This window comes from Marmota monax, unplaced genomic scaffold (assembly GCF_021218885.2).
Source record: "Marmota monax isolate L192 unplaced genomic scaffold, Marmota_monax_Labrador192_F-V1.1 WCK01_AAM20220418_F8-fsc00002, whole genome shotgun sequence".
Classification (NCBI taxonomy): Eukaryota; Metazoa; Chordata; class Mammalia; order Rodentia; family Sciuridae; genus Marmota; species Marmota monax.
Genome location: NW_026693571.1, coordinates 5,960,528 through 5,980,663, shown reverse-complemented (window position 1 = coordinate 5,980,663; position 20,136 = coordinate 5,960,528). Strand labels below are relative to the sequence as shown.

The following is a 20,136-nucleotide window of genomic DNA, read 5'->3' as shown; positions in this document are numbered from 1 at the left end:
CTCGGGGAGTGGGCGTCACCGGATGGGGTTGACCTGTTTGTTGTAATCCTACCCTTTTGCCCTTTTTTGGATAGAATATTCCATGGATTAGCTCCCCCATTAATAAAACCTGGGTTTGAGGCGCATTCTCTCTCTTTCTTGCCTGCCTTGCCTCTTTTGTGGGAGTTGGGTCAGAGGGGCCATCACAGAATCCAAAGAAAAAGGTATTTCTTTGTGTGTTATTATTTCATGCCAGCCCAGTTCACATGAAGTGACCCTAATTGGTTTAGTCATGTGTCACGACAAGTACTTTTAAGCTACTCCAATTATAAACTAATTAAGAAAAAGAACCAGGTTTTCTAATATTTCCATTCTGCTGTACCATGTATAATCATGTGTGATAACGCTCAAAGTACTTAACAACATGTACCATTATACAAAGTCGATCAAAAAGAGTTTGTTCCAATCCATTTTCATGAACTGCATCAGAACCTTGAATAGTAGGAGGCAGCTGTTTGGGGTCTCCAACAAGAATCAGCTTTTCACATTTAAACCTTAAAAACAAAATTTCAAAAATTAATCTAAGCAATGAGAAAAAGAGTATATTGACAACATTTATTGGATTTTCCAAAACATATTTTAAAAATAAAAATCCTAAGATGTGTATTGAGACCTGATAAGGCTAATAGTGCTAAAAAGTAGATTAAAGGCTTTGAAATGTTATCCATTAAAGAATCTTTTGCATAACTTATTTTTTTCCAAATAAACCCTAAGGAATATCCCTTCTCTCTTCATGGAGTTAGTATTTCAGAGAATACATACAGAAAACAATTATTTTTAGAATCCATAAACTCTTAGAATTAGAAGCTTTCTTATAATTGATTTTGCTTGTTTTAGAGGTGAGGTAAATTAGGCTCTCAGAAGCAGTCTTTCTAAATAGGAGTAAGATACAGTGGGAAAGAATCCAAGCTTTGTAAAGAAAGCTATTATTCAAATTTTAACTGTATAATATTCTATGGACATAGTGATTTATTTATTTTCTTTATGCTTCAGTATTCTTACCACTAACCTTATCAGTAATAACATCTTGCATGGCTGTTATAAAGATTAAATAAAGTAATAATGTATTCAGTATACAGTAGGTGCTATATTACCCCACTGTTCTCACCCAGGGCCTCATGATTCTTCCACCCCTGGCTCCTGGGTAGAGTGACCAACTCATTCTGGTTTGCCTTGGACTATCATAGTTTGAAAACCCAAACCCCCATGATTCAGGAACATCCCAATTCCCAAGCAAACTCTGACAGCTGGTACCCTACTCTCTTATTAACTGGGGACTGAGCAAGGCCTACTGAGTCCTAATCTGGTACTCTTTCTACTATCTGTAGGATTCCTCAAGAAGAAATGCTTTTTTTTTTTTTTTTTTTTTTGTGGTTTAGACTATATCCCCTTCCCCTAAAGATGCTTTAAAAGCACAATGTTTTTCTTGGCTAGGACAGCTTAGAAAATTTCATAGTCTTCTAAATTTTAGGAGACAAATTTTCGTTTTCAACTTGTTCTTCTTTATAAACTTTTATACTCTTTCATAACCCAAAAAATATTTTCAAAATCTAAACACTTGAATTATATCTGAGTAAGGGAACTAAAAGATATTCTTCATTGGAATTGGTTTCAAACTATGACTAAAGAGGAACTTTTAATCTGGTAGAGAAATCTGTAACATCCTAGGAGAATCCTAGCACTAAGGCTCTCAAGGCTTTAAGGGTTATGTGATTCAAATTTCTAAACTATACACTATCAAAATTTTGATGCATTTAATTTACTTAAAAAAAGTTTGCCTCTGTACTATTTTTAAAAATATGTCTATGTACTTGAATTGCTAGGAATTTTGACAAAATTTTGGTAGGAGTTTGAACTCAGAAATTTTTTTTTTTTTTGAGAGAGAGAGAGAGAGAGAGAAAATTTTTTTAATGTTTATTTTTTTGTTTTCGGCAGACACAACATCTTTAATTTGTATGTGGTGCTGAGGATCGAACCCAGCGCCGAGCGCATGTCAGGCGAGCATGCTACCGCTTGAGCCACATCCCCAGCCCTCAGAAAATGTTTGAAATAATTTTGACATGTGAGTTCTTTTGGAATTTTTTACGTTACCTTGCAATGGGAAGGAGAGCGGCTGGTTCTGTTATTTGACTACACTCATCCAGCACAACCACAGGGAACTGAAGGTCATTCATGCATGGGAATGGGCAGGCTGCACAGGTAACTCCAACTACTCGAACCTTTATTAAAATCAAAATGCTATTAGTTGACAACTATTAAAAGAAAATAAGAGAATATATTTACCAAAGAAATTGTAGGCTAAAATCAAAAATCATTTTATTTCTACATTTTTTATTATTCCCAATACAAAATGGAAATCACAGAATATAGGCTACTTAACTAAAAGCCCATTAATATGAACAAATAAAAGGTCCAGTTTGATATCCAGAAGGAAGGTATTATAAAAATCAATGATTTAAAAAACATCAAGGATGATGTATTTTACCTTCTAGATGAGCTTCAACAATACAACATGCATTATGACAACAGAGGCCAAAGTTCTTCACAAAGAACAATGAACATGCTAGTAAAATATCCTCTGCTTAACCTTGAAGCACACTAGGTACTTGTAGCCTTTAGTATATTTGAATCTTGCAAATCTTAAATATTAAGCAGAATGCCATTATTCTCAAGCAAAAAGCCTGAAAATCTAATATTTAATCTCTATAGTTAAATAGAAAAATCGTTGAATTGTTTAAATGATGTGGCCATTGGTCTTGTAGCTTATTAGCTGTACACATGCACATACATGAGTACATAAATTTGTGTATATGAGTATAAATATGTATATATACACCCTATGCATATTCCCTTCTAATAATCTCAAGTACAATTACACTTCCTCATAGCAAGGGCAATCCATATAAACTGATCATCTCTTCTTTCAACAAATGTGATTTACAAAAATATGATTTACAAATTACATATTGCTTCCACAAAGCCTATGAAATAAGAAAATAATATAAACACTTAATTTTCTTAATAAATAACATTACACAAAATAGCTCTGTAACAGGTTTACCTTCTTTTGTCAAAAAGAGAAACAAAGGGCTGGGGATGTAGACCAGTGGTAGAGCACCTACATAACATGCACAAGGCCCAAAGACTGCAAAAACCAACAACTACAACAAAAAATCCCCAAAACAAACATCCTAAAGTCATACTTATATTAGAAATTCCACAGGATTTATTCAGTTCTTTCAGAATGTTCAATCCTTGAAGCTCATATTTTGCTTTTGGCACCACTTTGAAATATCATTTGTTGTCTAACTCTTGTAACTACATCTAACAACTTTTAAATAAGGATCTTAAGTTTATAAATCAAGAAGCATTTTTTTAATGCTTTAATTTAAGGAAACATCTATGATGGGAATGTACTTAGTGGTAGATCCCTTGCAGAGCAAGGCCCTGGTTAAACCCTTAGCATTGGGGGAGTCGAGGGGGGGGAAATACACACACACACACACACACACACACAAACACATATTTATACACACACAAATATATACATGAAATATACATACAAATATATATTACATGTATAAATACAAAAAGCCTAATTATGATTTTTCTTTAAAGAATTGTATTACTTTTATCTTTTAATTTATTATTATACTACTGAGACTCAGACAATAGAAGAGATTTTGTTATTGACCAGGGGTAGTAAGTAATTATGAAGCATTTTTATAAATGAGTTTTATTGTAAAGACATATCACTTTAGAAATGTGTCAGGCCTGATTGCTTTATTAGACTGAGAAATTTTAGCAAAGTATTTTTAAAATACTTCCTCTAAAATAGTTTTCATTGTACATAGGTAATAGCAATGAGCAATATATTATTATAACTGGACTTTTATTTAGAAAATTACCAAAGAAACCATTAGCAGTTATTCTGATATATCATTATTATATTGGGGGAGTAAAATGGTAAGAAGATTACATAAATGGTTAATTTGTATTCGCTGAACACAGACAAACTAAGCCCCTCTAGAATTAAAGAGAAAGCGGTCCAGAGTCAACCCTAAAATTCAGATCACAAAAAGTTAGTCTCAAGTCCTCTGAGAACTTTTAGACCCAAAACTTGTGTACTGGTTATTACTCCCAATATGTCCCTTCCTCCCCATGAGATTAGTCTTACATAACCATACCCTTTGCTGTGTGGCTTTGCAGTATTTCCCACTAGAGAGGTAGGCAGAATGTATTTCCCTACCTCATTGAGGTTGAACTTGGTTATATGACCTGTTATAAGAAATAAAATATTGGCAGATATGATGTGAATAGAAGCTTTAAATGTGATCTAATTTATCCTCTGTTGACTACTGCCATCTGTCAAGAGAACATCTATCATGCTGTAGGGCAAACCCAAGAAGACTATAGTTAGGGTCCCTTGTGGAGTCTTCCAGCAGGTTATGTTTTTAGTGTAAAGCCAAGGTCATGAGCACCCTGATTCAGCATATGCAGTCAAGTTCATAAGCATCTGCTTGTAAGCATGAGCTCACTTATGTAACCTGTTGGCAATGTGCTTTCTTTGGTTGCACAAAAAGAAAGGCCTTGGGGCTGATGGCTGCTTCCACCTCTGAATAAAGCATGCCATGGGCAGTTTTCTAAGAATGAGAGACCAAAGCTGAGATAACACCAGTTGACCTGTAGAGTCAAAAGCTGTTGTCTTAATTTTGCCGGGCATGTTGGCATAGTCCCATAACCCCAGCTACTCAGGATGCTGACAAAGGAGGATCATCAAGCTTAAGGCCTGTGTGGAAAAATTAACGAGACCCTGCCTTGAAATTAAAAAAAAAAAAAAAAAAAAGGTATGGGGATGTGGCTCAGGGGTAGAGGGTAGCTGCACTGGTACTCAATCCCTAGTACCACACACACACACCAAAAAAGTATTGATAATTATATTTTATTTATTAAGTAGTATTTTAGAAACAATTATCTAATACAGGGTCTCAAAAGCAGGATGTCTTGCAGAAAGTGACCAATGTTTGTGTGGTCCAGGAAACCAACAGTTTTCTTTTTCTCCAGTTTCCTTTCTTTTCCCTATGTTCTCCTTTCACAGGAGAAAGCTATTACTACTGGGGGAGTAACAGCTAATGCCCAGGCTACACTGATGAGAACTTGATTAAGAGGATGATGCTCCTTGTTAAAGCTTGGAATCCTATGTGGCCAATTTTGGCTCCCAGTGCCTGGAAGCAAGTGTCTGTGCCTCCTGGATTCTTGGATATAGTCAGGCCCTGGAAAGCCTTGGCTTTCTAGGAGAGCATCAAAGACAAATTTTCACTTTGATAATTTGCCCATAGTCAGAACTTTTCTTTACTTCTAGAAAAACCAATTTCATTGAACATGCCAGGAATCTATTCCAAAACTCTTCTCTTTCCTGTTCAAGTTTATAAAAAGATATGCAAATAGGAAGAAGAAGAAAGAATGACTCAGGCCTAGTAAATAGAGTCTGTTCACAAATTTGAAGACTGCTTTGTGGCAAACATAAAACATGCACTGGGTCAACTGCATCCAAGGTTACAGATATACAAACCTAACTGAATCTAAGCTACCATGTCAGTGTGTTTCACTGAAGAAAATATTCTTCCATTAACAGAAATTAGGAGAATCTGAGTAGTGTCTATAAATTAAGAAGCAAACTAAAGCTATTTCCCCTTACCTGCTTCAGCAGGGTTTTGTTGGTCCCCAGTTTATGCTGCTCAATACTTTTTCTTACATAGACTCTTTCCACAGGGGTCAGATCTTCTTTCATTAGTGCATGTAGTTCTTTTAACTGTTCATTTTCATTTTCTGAACCAGCATGCAAGCTAAAAAAAGAATTACATAAAAAAGTACTTCTTTTTTTTTTTTTCCTACCAGGAATTGAACCCAGAGGCACTCAACCACTAAGCCACATCCCCACCCCTTTTTTATATATTTTATTTTGAGACAGGTCTTGCTAAATTGCTGAGGTTGGCTTTGAATTTGTAATCCTTCTGCCTCAGCCTCCCGAGCTCCTGGGATTACAGGTGTGCACAGTGCCCAGTAAAAAAGAGTACTTCTCTTTATTTCATTTTTCATATATCACAAAACAGCAAAATATAGATTTGATATTCTAAGTTAGATTTTCTAATTAGACTTTCTAAGCTAACCAATGAAAAGATAAGGCTTTCCACTCTTATTTAAAAATCAAATTTAACGTAAGAATTATTTAAAATTATCATAATTCTCTGAATATCCTGTGGCTTTCAGAATTTAGCATCTTACCTATAAGGTAAAATTGGTTTGGCAATCTTTCTTACACTCCCAACTCTGATAAACTTTTCAAATCCAAGGCTGAGAAGGCTTTAAAGAAACAAAATAAAATAGATATTATTTACAAGATGAAATATAAAACTAGGTTTCATATAATACTTATATTAAAACTTATTTGTATAACAGTATATTTTAGGGTTATATAATTTAATGTAAAATTACTAAAGTCAAATCAAGTAAATGCTACACAGTTAAAAGAATTCTTTTATAAAACACATTTTGTAGAGATTTCTGTTAATATATATATTTTTTTCCCTTTTGCAGTGATTGTGATAAAACCCAGGGATTTGTGCGTGCTGGGCAAGTGTTTTTACCCCTGAGCTACATCCCCAGTGCCATTTTATAGAGATTTTTTAAATATTTATTATTTTCTGCTGAGGGCTCATTTAATATTTGTAAAACACCAATGTCAGTATTTGTCACAAATAAAATTACCCCTGAATATAGTAATATGGAAAGCAACAGATATCATATATTTAGCATCAAGATTTAAGAAGAAGAGCTTCATTATATATGTTATCTCAATTAATACTCACTACTGCTCTACACATTATCTCATGTTAAAGATTAGGTCAATGGCTGGGCACAGCGGCGCTGTAATCCTAGTGGCTAGGGAGACTGAGGCAGGAGGATTGAGAGTTCAAAGCCAGGCTCAGCAACACCCCATTTCTAAATAAAATATAAAAAAAGGCTGGGGACGTGGTTCAGTGGTTAAGTGCCCCTGGGTTCAATCCCTGCTATCAAAAAAAAAAAAAAGAGATGAGGAGAATGAAGCTCAAAGTTAAAATAACTTTACTGAGGCCACATCATTAAAAAGTGAATTCAGCCATGATTCAAACCAGGCTGGCCTGTATATGTCCACAGGCTATGATCTTATCCTATATACATTATCCATGACTAGGGCTTTGTGCGGAAGGTACCTTCATCTACCCGTCCCTCTTACTTATAGCTATAGCTGTTTGCTAAGAACAGAGTTGGTGCTCAATAAATATCATATCCTCTAAGACACCTCTACCACCTCAAAGTGAGAATTTAAAGACCTGGAGGACGAAAGCAACTATAGCCCTCCAAAAAGAGTTTTCAAAAATAACACCAAAAAACAAACAACCCAATCAATAAATGGGCTAAGGAGCTGAACAGACACTTCTCAGAAGATATACAATCGATCAACAAATATATAAAAAAAAGATTCAACATCTCTAGTAATTACAGAAATGCAAATTTTTTAAAAAATAATATTTTTTAGTTGTAGTTGGACATAATACCTTTATTTTATTTGTTTTTATGTGGTGCTGTGGATCGAACCCAGGGTCTCGCACGCGCTAGGCCACAACCCCAGCCCCAGAAATGCAAATTAAAACTAAGATTTCATCTCACTCCAGTCAGAATGGCAGTTATCAAGAATACAAGCAATAATAAGTATTAGCAAGGATATGGAGGGGGAAAGGCACAATCATACATTGCTGGTGGGACTGCAAATTGGTGCAACCAATCTGGAAAGCATTATGAAGATTCCTTGGAAAACTTGAAATAAAACCACCATTTGACCTAGGTGTCCCACTCCCCAGTGTATATCCAAAAGACTTAAAAACAGCATATTACAGGGATGCAGCCACTTCAATGTTTATAGCAGCACAATAGCTAAACTGTGGAACAACCTAGATGCCCTTCAATAGATGAATGAATAAAGAAACTGTGGTATATATACATAATGGAATATTACTCAGCATTAAAAGAGAATAAAATTATGGCATTAACAGGTAAATGGATGGAGTTGGAGAATATCATGCTAAGTGAAATAATCCAATTCCAAAAAAACAGGGGGCAAATGTTTTCTCTGAGAAGTAGATGCTAATCCATAATGGGGTGGGGGGTCATGGGCTGAATGGAGAAACTTTGGATGGGGCAAAGGAGATGGGGAGAAGGGGCAAGGGGGTAGGAAAGATGGTGGAATGAGACAGACATCATTAACCTAGGTACATGTATGATAGCATGAATGGTATGATTCTACTTCATGTACAACCAGAGAAGTGAAAAATTCTGCTCCATTTGTGTACAATGAATTAAAGAACTTTCTACTGTCATGTATAACTGATTAGAACTAATAAACTACTCATCATCATCTGGGAAACACTCCCAGTGAAGGATTCTTTTAGGCTTATATTTTCTCCATCAAATGTTTACCACTTCTCCTCAGCACCTAATTTGATTTTATTTCTGGTATTTTATTTCTGCCAGCTTGCCTTTATTGAGTCTTTCAAAGTATTTATCTTAGTTTTATTAGAAATAACCTGTTACATTAACATTTCTCTGGTTTATACATTTCATTAAATCAGGTGATAAAAAAATAATAATTATGAAGAAATTTATTTAGTGTCAATACATAAATAGATATCATTTTTTTTAATTTTTCATAGTCCTCATTATAAAGAAGTCAGCTACTTTCAGTCTGAAATACTAGTTTACATTGTTTTTAATATGTTTATGTTAAATCTGTAACAATAAAGGGCACAGTATCCTCAACCTACTGCTACCACAGGGTAAAACGTATGTGTATTTACCCATACTTCTTCATTTCTTCTCAAGAAACTTTGTCCTATCCTGTCCATTACAATAACAAAATATATTGTCTGTTCAAATGCACAACAAAAATGTTATCTTACTGTGAAGAGATACATAGGTTCAGCCTATCTGTGGCTGAGGCAACAATTCTAATTACAGACTTACATTTCTCAGGTCCTTTTTAAAGACTCAAACATTAAAGAATCTCTTTTAAGTGTTTCCTTTTAGTATTTAGTACTTACCCTTCATTCTAACTTCTTGATTTTTTTTTTTTTTTTTTTTGGTTTTCTAACAGTCTACTCTGATATTTTTATTGTAGGTTTAGCAATGTAATGTTCTTTCCTGTGTAGTCCCCAGATAACTTCTCAGTATCTTAAAAGTAACAATGTCATACTCAGCTACTCTTAAATTTCTCATAAATCTACACAATGGTAGAACTTTTCTGAAGGGCAATTTTGCAAAATTTATTAAAAAATTTAAATATGTTCCCATCTTTTATTCTTGGCTTAGGCTTGTTTCCTAAGGAAAGAATCAGAGTATGATAAAGATCTATATTGAAGGATCATTGCCACAATATAATTTATAATGGTAAAAATTTGGAAAGAACTTATTGATCAAAATTGTTTAAATGGTACAAGAAAATCACTGAATATAATAGAATTATTAAAAATTATGTTTTCTAAGATGTAATGCCACAGAGAAATAACTTTTAAATAAAAAAAAAGACACAGAACACTGCATATTGTTAGATCCCACATTTAGAAAGTGTACATGTATAAAAAAAAATTGTGAAGAAATGTAACAAAATATAAACTACAAAATCTGCATATTTTAACCATAGCATTAATTTATGTGATTATAAAAGTTAAATTTTTAGGACTCAGGATGTAGATCAGTGGAAGAGCGCTTGTCTAGCAGCATGCTTGAGGCTCTGTGTTCAATCCATAGTACCATAAAAACAGAGAGAAAACAAAGTTAGTTTTTAAGAAGACTAGACTTGTAAATAATGGATTATTTCTCCTATTAAAACTCATAAAATGACAAAGTTTTTTGGTGAAAAATTAAAAATGTAAAATATTCTGTGTAATTTTCTTTGCATTTTTAAAATCTTATGCAATCACAAAAATTTGATATCTGCAGAATAGAATGCTACTGTATTCTTTGGATCCCTCTCACTGAAATTAAAAACATAATCTACTTAAACTGTTCAGCTTTGTTAATAGTGCATATTTTAAGGCAGATGAATAAGATATTGTTGAATCCCAGACTGTTGGTTCTGAGATTTTAGTCTACTTCTAAGGTAACAGACCCAAGATTCATGGGTCAGAAAGGACTTTTACCCATGGCACAGAAAGCAATGTGGATATCATAGTATTTGAATCCCTTTGTCCCCAAGTTTCATAGGAAGATGAAGAGTATCCCCATGGATAACTGCACCTGCAGTGGATTGAGTTAGAGGACAAGAACACTGAGATGGGAGATCCACTATCTTTAAAAACAAGTAGTAGGCAAGTTCTTAGTCCTGAAGGATAATATTAACTCATCAGTTAAAACTGCTTGCTATAAAGACTACCCTGAGAAATGCCCACGGTGGATTACCTCCCCCGCAATACAATGTAGCCCTGCGTGTTAATTGAAACTGAATTTTTATATGAATACCCCATCTTTTTTATTTTTTTTAAGTTGTAGATGGACACAATATCTTATTTATTTATTTTTATGTGGTGCTAAGAATGGAACCCAGTGCCTCACACATGGTAGGCAAGTGCTGTGTCACTGAGCTACACCTCCAGGCCCATGAATATCTCATCTTGATGCCAAAATTATCAGGTTTGGTATTTGATTTTATCCTACTTATTTTTTTTAGTATTTATTTTTCAGTTTTCAGTGGACACAACATCTTTATTTTATTTTTATGTGGTGGTGAGGATCGAACCCAGCGCCCCGTGCATGCCAGGCGAGCGAGTTACCGCTCGAGCCACATCCCCAGCCCAATCCTACTTATTAATTAATAGTTTAGCTTGTTACTTAGCACAGATGCTAGCTTCTGGGTATAAGACAATAGCCTTGAGTACTTGGCATACCCACCAAGGATGTACATAGAAACTCAGGGCCTGTGGTGGATTGCCTCTCTCAACAATAACCTAAAACATCAGCTACTCAAATACACTTGTCATACCTACCCAAGAAGTACTCTGTCAACAGCTACATTAGTGGAAGAAGAAATCAGAAGTTTCCATGGCCTTGTATTTGCAACTGTAAGAGCTTCAGTCTTTTCAAATAGTTGTACAAAGAACAAAATCACCACTGCCAGCAAATAACTCTTCCCTGCTCCAAAAACACCTAATTATTTTAAAGAAAGAGAAAAAATTAAAGTGATATAATAAACACATTACTGAAAGTACAAGAAATATTTAATCTGTCACATTCTCCTTTATTTAATTATTTGAAAAAATTGACTGCCCACTATGGAATGACTAAATAATTAACAAAATACTTCTACCTTTAATGAGACCACAGTCAACCTAATAGGATAAGCAGATAAAGAGATAATACAAAAGAATATGGTAACACTGTTATGGGATCAGAGAAAGAAGAACATCTCCTTTGGTGGAGAGGGGGATGTTACAACAGAGTTCGTAGCTATTAAAAATTTTGTAAAAGAACTTTAAGAATTTCTATAAATAGCAAACAGGCAAGAGATGAGGCAAGGGACAAATCACAAGAGGTTAAACATATGTTTTTTATGACTGAAAAATCTGAATCTTAAAGGTTAGTGGAAGTCATTGAAGGATTTTAAGCAATATAACTGACTTATCAAATTGTCTGTGTGTGTGTGTGTGTATGTTTAGCAAGTGCCCTACACTGAGCTACATCTCCAGCCCTCAGATAGTTTTTGAAAACACTATTTGGAGCCAGGCATCATGGTGCATGCCTTTAATCCCAGCTACTCTGGAATTAATGGAGTCTGAGGCAGGAGTATTTATTGCAAGTTAAAGGTCAACCCTGGCAACTTATTCAGACCCTGTCTCAATATAAAAACAAAAAGGGCTGTGTACATAGCTCAGCGGTAGTATTAGAAAAAATAAATAAATAAACAAATACAGAGAAAGGAAACCTAAAGGTGGATCAATAAGAAAATTGTGTGAGATAATCCCAACGTAATAAATACTAAATTTACTAAGCGTATTCCATTGTGCCAGATACTGTTCTAAGCATTCACTTACGTTGAGTTATTTAATCCCCCACCCCTCTGAGGTAGATGCCGTTATCATTTCCATTTTACAGAGCAGGAAATTAAAGCTAAGAGATAAGTGATGTGTTCAAGATCATATAGCTAATAAATGAAAGAGCCAAAGGCAGAATTCTAGCTCTAGAGACTACCCTCCACCGAGTAGGCCACGTGGAGATCTGATGATGGACTGGAATGTGTGGATTCAAGTAAACTGGAAGGAGAAAATCATTATGAAGGATGGATAGCAAGCAGTCAGATGGGACCCACCTCAGTGATTGTTCTGATGTGGAAAGATAAACAGTAAGAAAGTAGAAGATTAAGTAGAGAACTAACCTATGGAGAAATGAGCTACACAGAAGCCAAAATACAGAGAAAGGTATTAATTCTGAATAAAAGAAAATAGAGCTCCCTTCACCTGGACAGAGCAAAAAAAAAGGGTAAGAATGAGTCTAAACTTACGTAAATTGAAGGAGCTCAGGACATTAAAAGAAGTTTCTGTTACAAATTTAATTCCTATTTTAGAGGCAAGATCAATTTCAGAGGGGTGGAGGAGGGGCAAGGATGGGGTTATGAGAACAAGGAAGTTCTGGAATAGCTGCTGTGGAAGATGAAAGAATAAACAGAGTAGGAATATAAGCTTTGCTGATAAGGATTGAAGTCCAGTCTAACAGAAGAATACACAGATATCTAGACCAATCTGGACTCTTTAGCAATGACTAAATAATGCTGACCATTCATCAGATATGCTACCAATTTTTCGTTTCAAGGTAGTCAGATGTGCTCTAATTTAACAGTTTACTCAAGTGGGTTCTGGGTTCAAGTTTAAAAGTATTTACTCACAGTTATTCTGGACTAGGATATTACGAAAAGATTACCTTATATAAGTTTACATAAAAATATATTTACTAGGACTGTTTTCTTGCTTCTTACCATGTATGACTGTGATAGGGAGGGTATGGGTGTGCAGTTCCTTCCCTTCTTCAACACTTTCACGGGATGCCATCATTTGAGCTATCTGAATTAGAGCTGTAGCTTGGTCCTTGTTTAACTTGTGTGTCTGAATTAACTCACTAGCTAACTGCAATGTTTCTCCCAGGCTAAGTAGTTCAAATTTTGTACTGATATTTGCAAAGGCTGGTGGGATAAATTTTCTCTTATTTTCTCTCTTGTTGCTAACTGTAGTTGACGGAGACCTAGTAAAAAGGCAACAAATCACAAACTTATTCACAACTGGCCTTCATTTTATAAACACCACAGAAAACATTTTGTGGGTAAGATGGGGAGGACATATGGATACCAGCCTCAACTTAGAGAAGTGTGCAAGAAGACTAAACTTTGTTCAATATTTCCTATCTGTGTCGTGAGTCTACATATTTTACACATTACTTTATATAATCTTCAACAACATGAGGAAGTTAATTATTTCAAATACAGATAGATATATACAAATATTAAAATGTTTCCCCAAAACTCAGCACTGTTAAGAATCAGATAATTAACAGTGTTTATTTCAGGTAAAACTGAAAATATATAAATGCTTTTATTTCTATTTCTATAAAGGTTCAATTCATTTCAATTGCACAAAAAAATAATGGAACCATAAGGATATTTTTTAATTAACCATAAATCTCTTTTGTTTTGACTAGGATATTACGAAATATAATATTTAAGTAAATTTAATTAAACTTGCAATTTTTAATATAATTTTTTTATTTTGGAATTTTTATTTGCTGGAGTTCCAAAGATAACAGAGTATTCCTAAATATTCCTCACCCACTTCTTCCCCTTATGTTAACTTTTTACAGTGCCAAGAAATATTTGTCAATACCAAAAGACCAACATTTGTTCATTACTATTAAACTACAGTCTTCTTTCACATTTTATGTTTCCTAACTTCAATATCTTATTCTACTCTAAGATCCAAGTCAGATTATCATACTACATATAGTAATCCATAAGGATATGTTTTACCTAGAATTTCATTGGCATGAGAAAAGCAAAACACTCCAAATGAGTAATAACAATCCAAATTGGAAAAATGGACTTTTTCTATTATTTGAATGCATTTAGGACACTATAACTTTCCATTTTTTAAAAAGGATCTTGGTGTTTGAAAAATTAACTGGTAATGTTAAGAATAAAATCAGGGCTGAAGTGCTTGCATGGTATGTTTGAGGGCCTGGGTTTGATCCTCAGCACAGCATATAAATAAACACTAAAAAAAATTAAAATTAAAAAACAAAGAATAAAATCAAGTCAAGTTGGTGGGGCATGCCTATAATCTCAAAGGCTGGGGAGGCTGAGGCAGGAAGATCACAAGTTCAAAGCCAATCTTAACAAACAGCAAGGCCCGAAATCTGTGTATGGGGTGAAGGTGGGAGTTCATAACCCACTTGAATCGAAGTGTGGAATATGATATGTCAAGAAATTTGTAATGTTTTGAACAACCCACAATAAAAAATTAAAAATATTAAAAAAAAAAAAAAAACAAATAGCAAGGCCCTAAGCAACTCAGTGAGATACCTTCTCAAATAAAAAAAATTAAAAGGGCTGAGGATGTAGCTTAGTGCTTAACCACCCCTGAGTTTAATTCTTGGTACCAAAAAAAAAAAAAAAGAATAAAATCAGTATTGACATATGCACTGTATGCAAGCTGTAAAATAATTCTTATAAATGCCAAATAATATACAGTATCAAACTATAGATGAATTATTAAATCATCACTCCAAAGATCTTTAGAATATTATCCCTTGATACAGAGAAAAAATTCACAGTACTTATTTATTAGCCCAAACCACAATACATAAATAAATAAATAAATGGTAAATTTTGCATATTTCCCTTTCTCTTTTTATTTTTTCAAATTTTGTTTATTTGTGTGGGGGGATGTATTGGAGATAGAACTCAGGGACTTGTGCATGCTAAGAAAGTATTCTATCATTGAACTGTGTCCCCTACCCCCTTTCTCTTCTAATTAATGACAGTAATTTCATATTCTAAAAAATAATTAAACTTTTATTTGTAAAATTTAAATAATGTACTTTTATTGTATTTTTATATTCACTTTCAGTTATCATTTTTTAATACCAACAACCCAAAGATAAATGATGACTTACATTGTTAACAAATATGGCATTAGAGGTAAAGCAGCTGGATTAAAGTAGTCTTGAATATTTTTCAAAGTCGTCAGCTCTGTGCTGGCATTACAAACTAATAATGCATGGACCACTGCTATAAAGAAGATGAGAAAATGAACACTTGATGAAAATAAAATGACACATAAAAAACTGGATTAAATGTCTTTATACCTCAGAGTTCAACTATTAAATTAATCATGACATAAAATAAACCTTTAAGTACATGCAGAAATGTCTGTGAACTTCTATCCATTGAATTACTATGCTATCTACTCATTCTCTTTCTATGAGTATACATAAATTGCATAACTTAAATCAAATTTAGAGTTCTGCATATCAGTAAATGAATAAGAACACCTGTTTTGAGTTAGTGCACTGAGGCACTGCTTGATGGCCAGCAGTTCTCTTTAATCAGCATACCAGTTGAGCTGTACGGAAGTACTTGTGTAATTTTAAAATATTCTCTTGCATGTCTTTCTTAATTATTTTATTAAAATATATGGAAAACAGGAAATTAGCATGCTGATACTGGTAAGTAAATAACTGCAACAAATATGAAAATCTCCATATGAGAAGGATAAACGTTTATTAGTTTTTTATTAGATTTATGCTGGTTGGACTAGGTTTGTTCAGTTAAAAAAGGAAAAATCAAAATCTAAAAGCAACTATGAAATAATATGAATATGTCATTAAATGCTTTGTCTGGATCAGTTATGAACCAAATTCAACTATTAGAAATCATTAAGAGATCAAAATGTACAGATAAGTTTACAGATTCATAGAACTAAATATGAATTCAACTTACTAAAAGTTTCTTTATTACAAGAAAAATTTGGTGGGTAGCCTGCCTTATTAATAATTTTTCAAAACAAATAAGATATTCTCAAAGCAAAAATCATACTCTTCTGGCTCAATTCAACCTAAAATCTTCAGGACCTTCCCAAGGTGAAAATAAATTATTCACTAAATATATTTTCAAATAAACCATAAGGATTAGAACTTGATGCAAGAAGTTCTTTGAAAAAATTCTCATTTGTACGCCTATTGTTTGTACTTTTAAAAAGTCAAATATAAACTTATAAAATTCAACTTTAACCTAATGCTTAAATGAAGATTCAAGATTTCATTATATTGCTTGCCCTATGGGACTTGAACCCCAGAAATAATGATGTATTAAATTTTCATACACATTTTCAGAAACTCATTGCATATAATAGGAGAAACCACTATAGCTTTAAACACCATCGGTTTGTTGGCTTTAAACAATCCCACACACAGTTAGTTAGCATTAGTGCTCAAAGTTCATCATATGTCTATCAACCTTTTAAAATACAAATTAAGATACACATGGTAATACTTACTGTTAGTAGGCCAATTAGAAGGGAAATAACCTTTCAAGGGCAGTAGCTCCACCTCATTGAGAGATGATGGTCCAAAGAAAGCACTGCATGCAATAAAAGTATCCAGTTCAAAGTCTAGGGTTTTTGAAATCACCCAAAGATCATCTAAAAAAACAAACATTTTACCCCCAGCTTTATTGAGGTCTGAGTGACACAAAATTGTACATAATTAATTAGGTTGTATGACATGTATTCTTGAGGTAAGTAGGCTGCTGGGGAAAGAACCCTGGGCCTCACAAACGCCAAGCACATGCTCTGTCACCAAGCTATGATCCCAGGCACAACGTGATATTTCCACATAAGTATACCTTGTAAAATGGTTTCAACAATCTAACTAATCAACATGTCCATCACCTGACAGAGTTATTTTTGTGTGTGTATGTATAGTGAGAACTCTTAAAATCTATTCCCTTTGCAAACTTCAAATACATGATATGCTATTATTAACTATAGTTATGCTGTATATAGGATCTCTAGAACTTGCTTATAAGTAAGTTAGCACTCTTTGACTACTATCTCCCCATTTTCTGTATCTCTCAGCTCTTAGAAACCACCATCAGGTGTTTCTCTAAATTCAATTTTTTTTTTTTTTTTTTTTTTGGTGGGGGTGTGTTTTGTTTTTGTTTTTATACAAGGGATTGAACCCAGGGTGCTTAACCACCAAGCCACATCCCCAGCCATTTTTAATATTTCATTAGATACAGGGTCTACCTGAGTTGCTTAAGGCCTTGCTAAGTTGCTGAGGCTGGGTTTGAACTTGTGATCCTCCTGCTTCAGCCTCCTGAGTTGCTGGGATTACAGACATGTGCCACTACACCCAGCTAAATTCAATTGTTTAAGATTCATATATAACATTGCCAAATTTGTGTCTGCTTATTTCACTTAGCATAAAGCCCTCCAAGTTCATACATGCTATCACAAATATTAGAATTTCCTTCTTTTTCGAGACTGATGTATATTCCATGGTATAGACATATAAATTTGTTTTCTTACTGAGTTGTTCTAGTTCCTTATATATTTTGGATGTTAATTCCTCATCAGATATATGGTTTGCAAATATTCTCTCCCATACTATAGGGTGTCTCTTCATTCTTTTGATTGTTTCCTTTGCTATATAGAAGATTCTAGTTCGACATAATACATTTGTCTATTTTTTTTTTTAGATGTCCATGCTTTTGAGTTCTTACTCAAAAAATCTTTGCCCACTGAACAAATACCTTAGATTGATTGTTCTTTGTTTCATAGATGGTGCTTGTTGCAGTGTCCTCACATGGTAGAAGGGGCAGAAGGCCATGTACTCAGATGGCAGAAGGGACCAAAGGGGCTAGGATATTTCTTTTTTATTTTTTTAGTTTTAAGTGGACATAATATCTTTATTTTACAATTATGTGATGCTGAGGATGGAACTCAATGTCCCTGCATGCTAGGCAAGCACTCTTGCCACCACTGAGCCACAATCCCAGCCCCTGGGATATTTCTTTCATGGGACTTAAGTTTCAATATATTAATTTGTGAGGGGGACACATTCAGATCATAGAAACTACTTTAGGGGAGTAAAATTTCTAATCAAGAGGCTGAACTAACTACAAAATGGGATCCTAATTAGAATAAATTATACTCCATGCATGTATAATATGTCAAAAATACATTTATCATGTATATCTAAAAAGAACAAATTTTTAAAATGGGGGAAAAAATGAGTCTGAACTAGAATGATTGCTGGCTCCCTTCCTGCAGGGAATAGAGAGAGAAGTAGAGAAACCCTATGGAGCTGGAATGTTGTTTTGAACTGGAGTGCCTAGAGTGTATCACTGATGATTCTGTCCTCTTCCACTTACTACTCCTCCTTTTTTTGTGTGTGTGTATTTGGTGCTGGGATGAAACCCTGAGCTTTGTGCACGCTAGGCAAGTGCTCTACCACTGAGTTACAACTCCAGCCTAAGATTCTGTTCTTACTTTCCACTGGCCCTCTCCCCAGGCCCCAATGCCCTGGAACAAATAGTACCTTGCTATCCATAAGTTAATTCACATTTCTGGTCTAGAAATCCTCTGTGCTACAGTTTGGATACTGAATGTTCCCCAAAGGTCTATGTGTTAAAGGCTTAGTTGCCAGGGTGGTACTACTGGGAAGTAGTGGAACCTTTGAGAGGTAGGACCTAGTGGAAAATCGTTAGGTCATTGGGGGCATGCCCCTAAAGCAGATTTTGACAACAGGATTCGTCTATCCTTTTTTTTTTCTGGCTCAGGAGGTCAATAGTTTATGTTTTCTGTGTGCTCCTGCCTTGATATGCTGTCTTGTTAGAGGCCCAAAACAATGAAGCCACTTGATCACAGACTGGAACTGCCAAAACAATGAGACAAAATAAATCATTTCTCTTTATAAGTCAGTTTTCTCAGGTATTTCATTACAGTGATAGAAAGTTGACTAATATTGTTAGAGTCTGTAAACAAGTCAAAATAACACCTGGCATTTAGCCAGGGGAATGTTAGAGTTTGTAAACAAGTCTGGATGGTGCCTGGCAAAATGCCAGAGGGAGTGGTTTGAAAAGTAACAAAAGCGAGCTATTAAGTGTGGAGATTCCTTATTGGTTGACTGATGTATCTAGTTTATGCTAATTAGATAAGCTGTGTGGAATGTATAAATACTGCTCCTGTCCTGCAATAAACGGCTCCTACTCCTGCTGTATCAACGTACCCAAGTCGTTCGTCACCCCCCGGTTATTTTGCTGCAGCCGGACTGCGGCATAATATACTCTGGAAAAATCATGGCAACAACAAAAGCACTGTGCTGTAATGAGCAGACAAAAACTGGTGGTAACTAACTGATCACAGGGCATTCTCCATCCCACCTCAATTTCTCCAAACTCTGAGGGCTAAAGAATTTTGTAATACAAAAATATTATTCTATTTAATGTTGCTTTTCCCTTGAACCAAACCGTTTACACTTGACCTTATGGGTTATTTCATGGGTGACTGTGGTTTTCTGGTGGCTAGGTCTCTCCACACTATAGTTCAACTGCACCCCTGATTTCTGGAACTCACTGAAGCTGACAAGTTTGGGGTTGGTCTTCCCTCATATGAATTTCCAGAAAGAAAAGCAGTATGAAAAAATAAAATAGCATGAAATAGCTCATAATGTTTACATTAATTACACATTGAAATGATATTGCTTTGAATATATTTAGGTTAAAGTTTATTATTAAAAATTTTAAAAAGAAAGCCTTATTGAGGATTCTCCCAGAAGGAAGGAAAAACTAAAACACAGAATATATAAAAGTTAAGCAAGCTAGAGGATAAATTCAGAGGTGCTAACATCTGAATAATAAAAGACATACAAAGAAGGAAGATTATTTGAAGAAATAATAAAGATCAATTTTCCAGAATTACAAAAAAGATAAAGAACCTCAGAGTTAAAAGTCTTATAGTGTGG

At 34.4% G+C, this 20,136-nt stretch overlaps 1 protein-coding gene across 9 annotated transcripts in view; it reads right to left on the bottom strand.

Moving 5' to 3' along the window:
- Window positions 1-20,136, bottom strand: part of Zgrf1 (zinc finger GRF-type containing 1) — an 86,243-nt gene that overhangs the window by 14,160 nt on the left and 51,947 nt on the right. For 7 of the 9 annotated variants that reach the window (XM_046458988.2, XM_046458983.2, XM_046458985.2 and 4 more), the window contains 8 exons: window positions 16,668-16,811; window positions 15,286-15,400; window positions 13,100-13,362; window positions 11,118-11,277; window positions 6,325-6,402; window positions 5,738-5,885; window positions 2,131-2,258; window positions 410-533 (listed from right to left, as the gene is read on the bottom strand). In XM_046458988.2, the coding sequence (XP_046314944.1) occupies window positions 410-533; window positions 2,131-2,258; window positions 5,738-5,885; window positions 6,325-6,402; window positions 11,118-11,277; window positions 13,100-13,362; window positions 15,286-15,400; window positions 16,668-16,811 (1,160 nt within the window). The remainder of the gene's footprint in view (window positions 1-409; window positions 534-2,130; window positions 2,259-5,737; window positions 5,886-6,324; window positions 6,403-11,117; window positions 11,278-13,099; window positions 13,363-15,285; window positions 15,401-16,667; window positions 16,812-20,136) is intronic. The other 2 variants (XM_058583762.1, XM_058583764.1) reach the window with 2 other exon arrangements.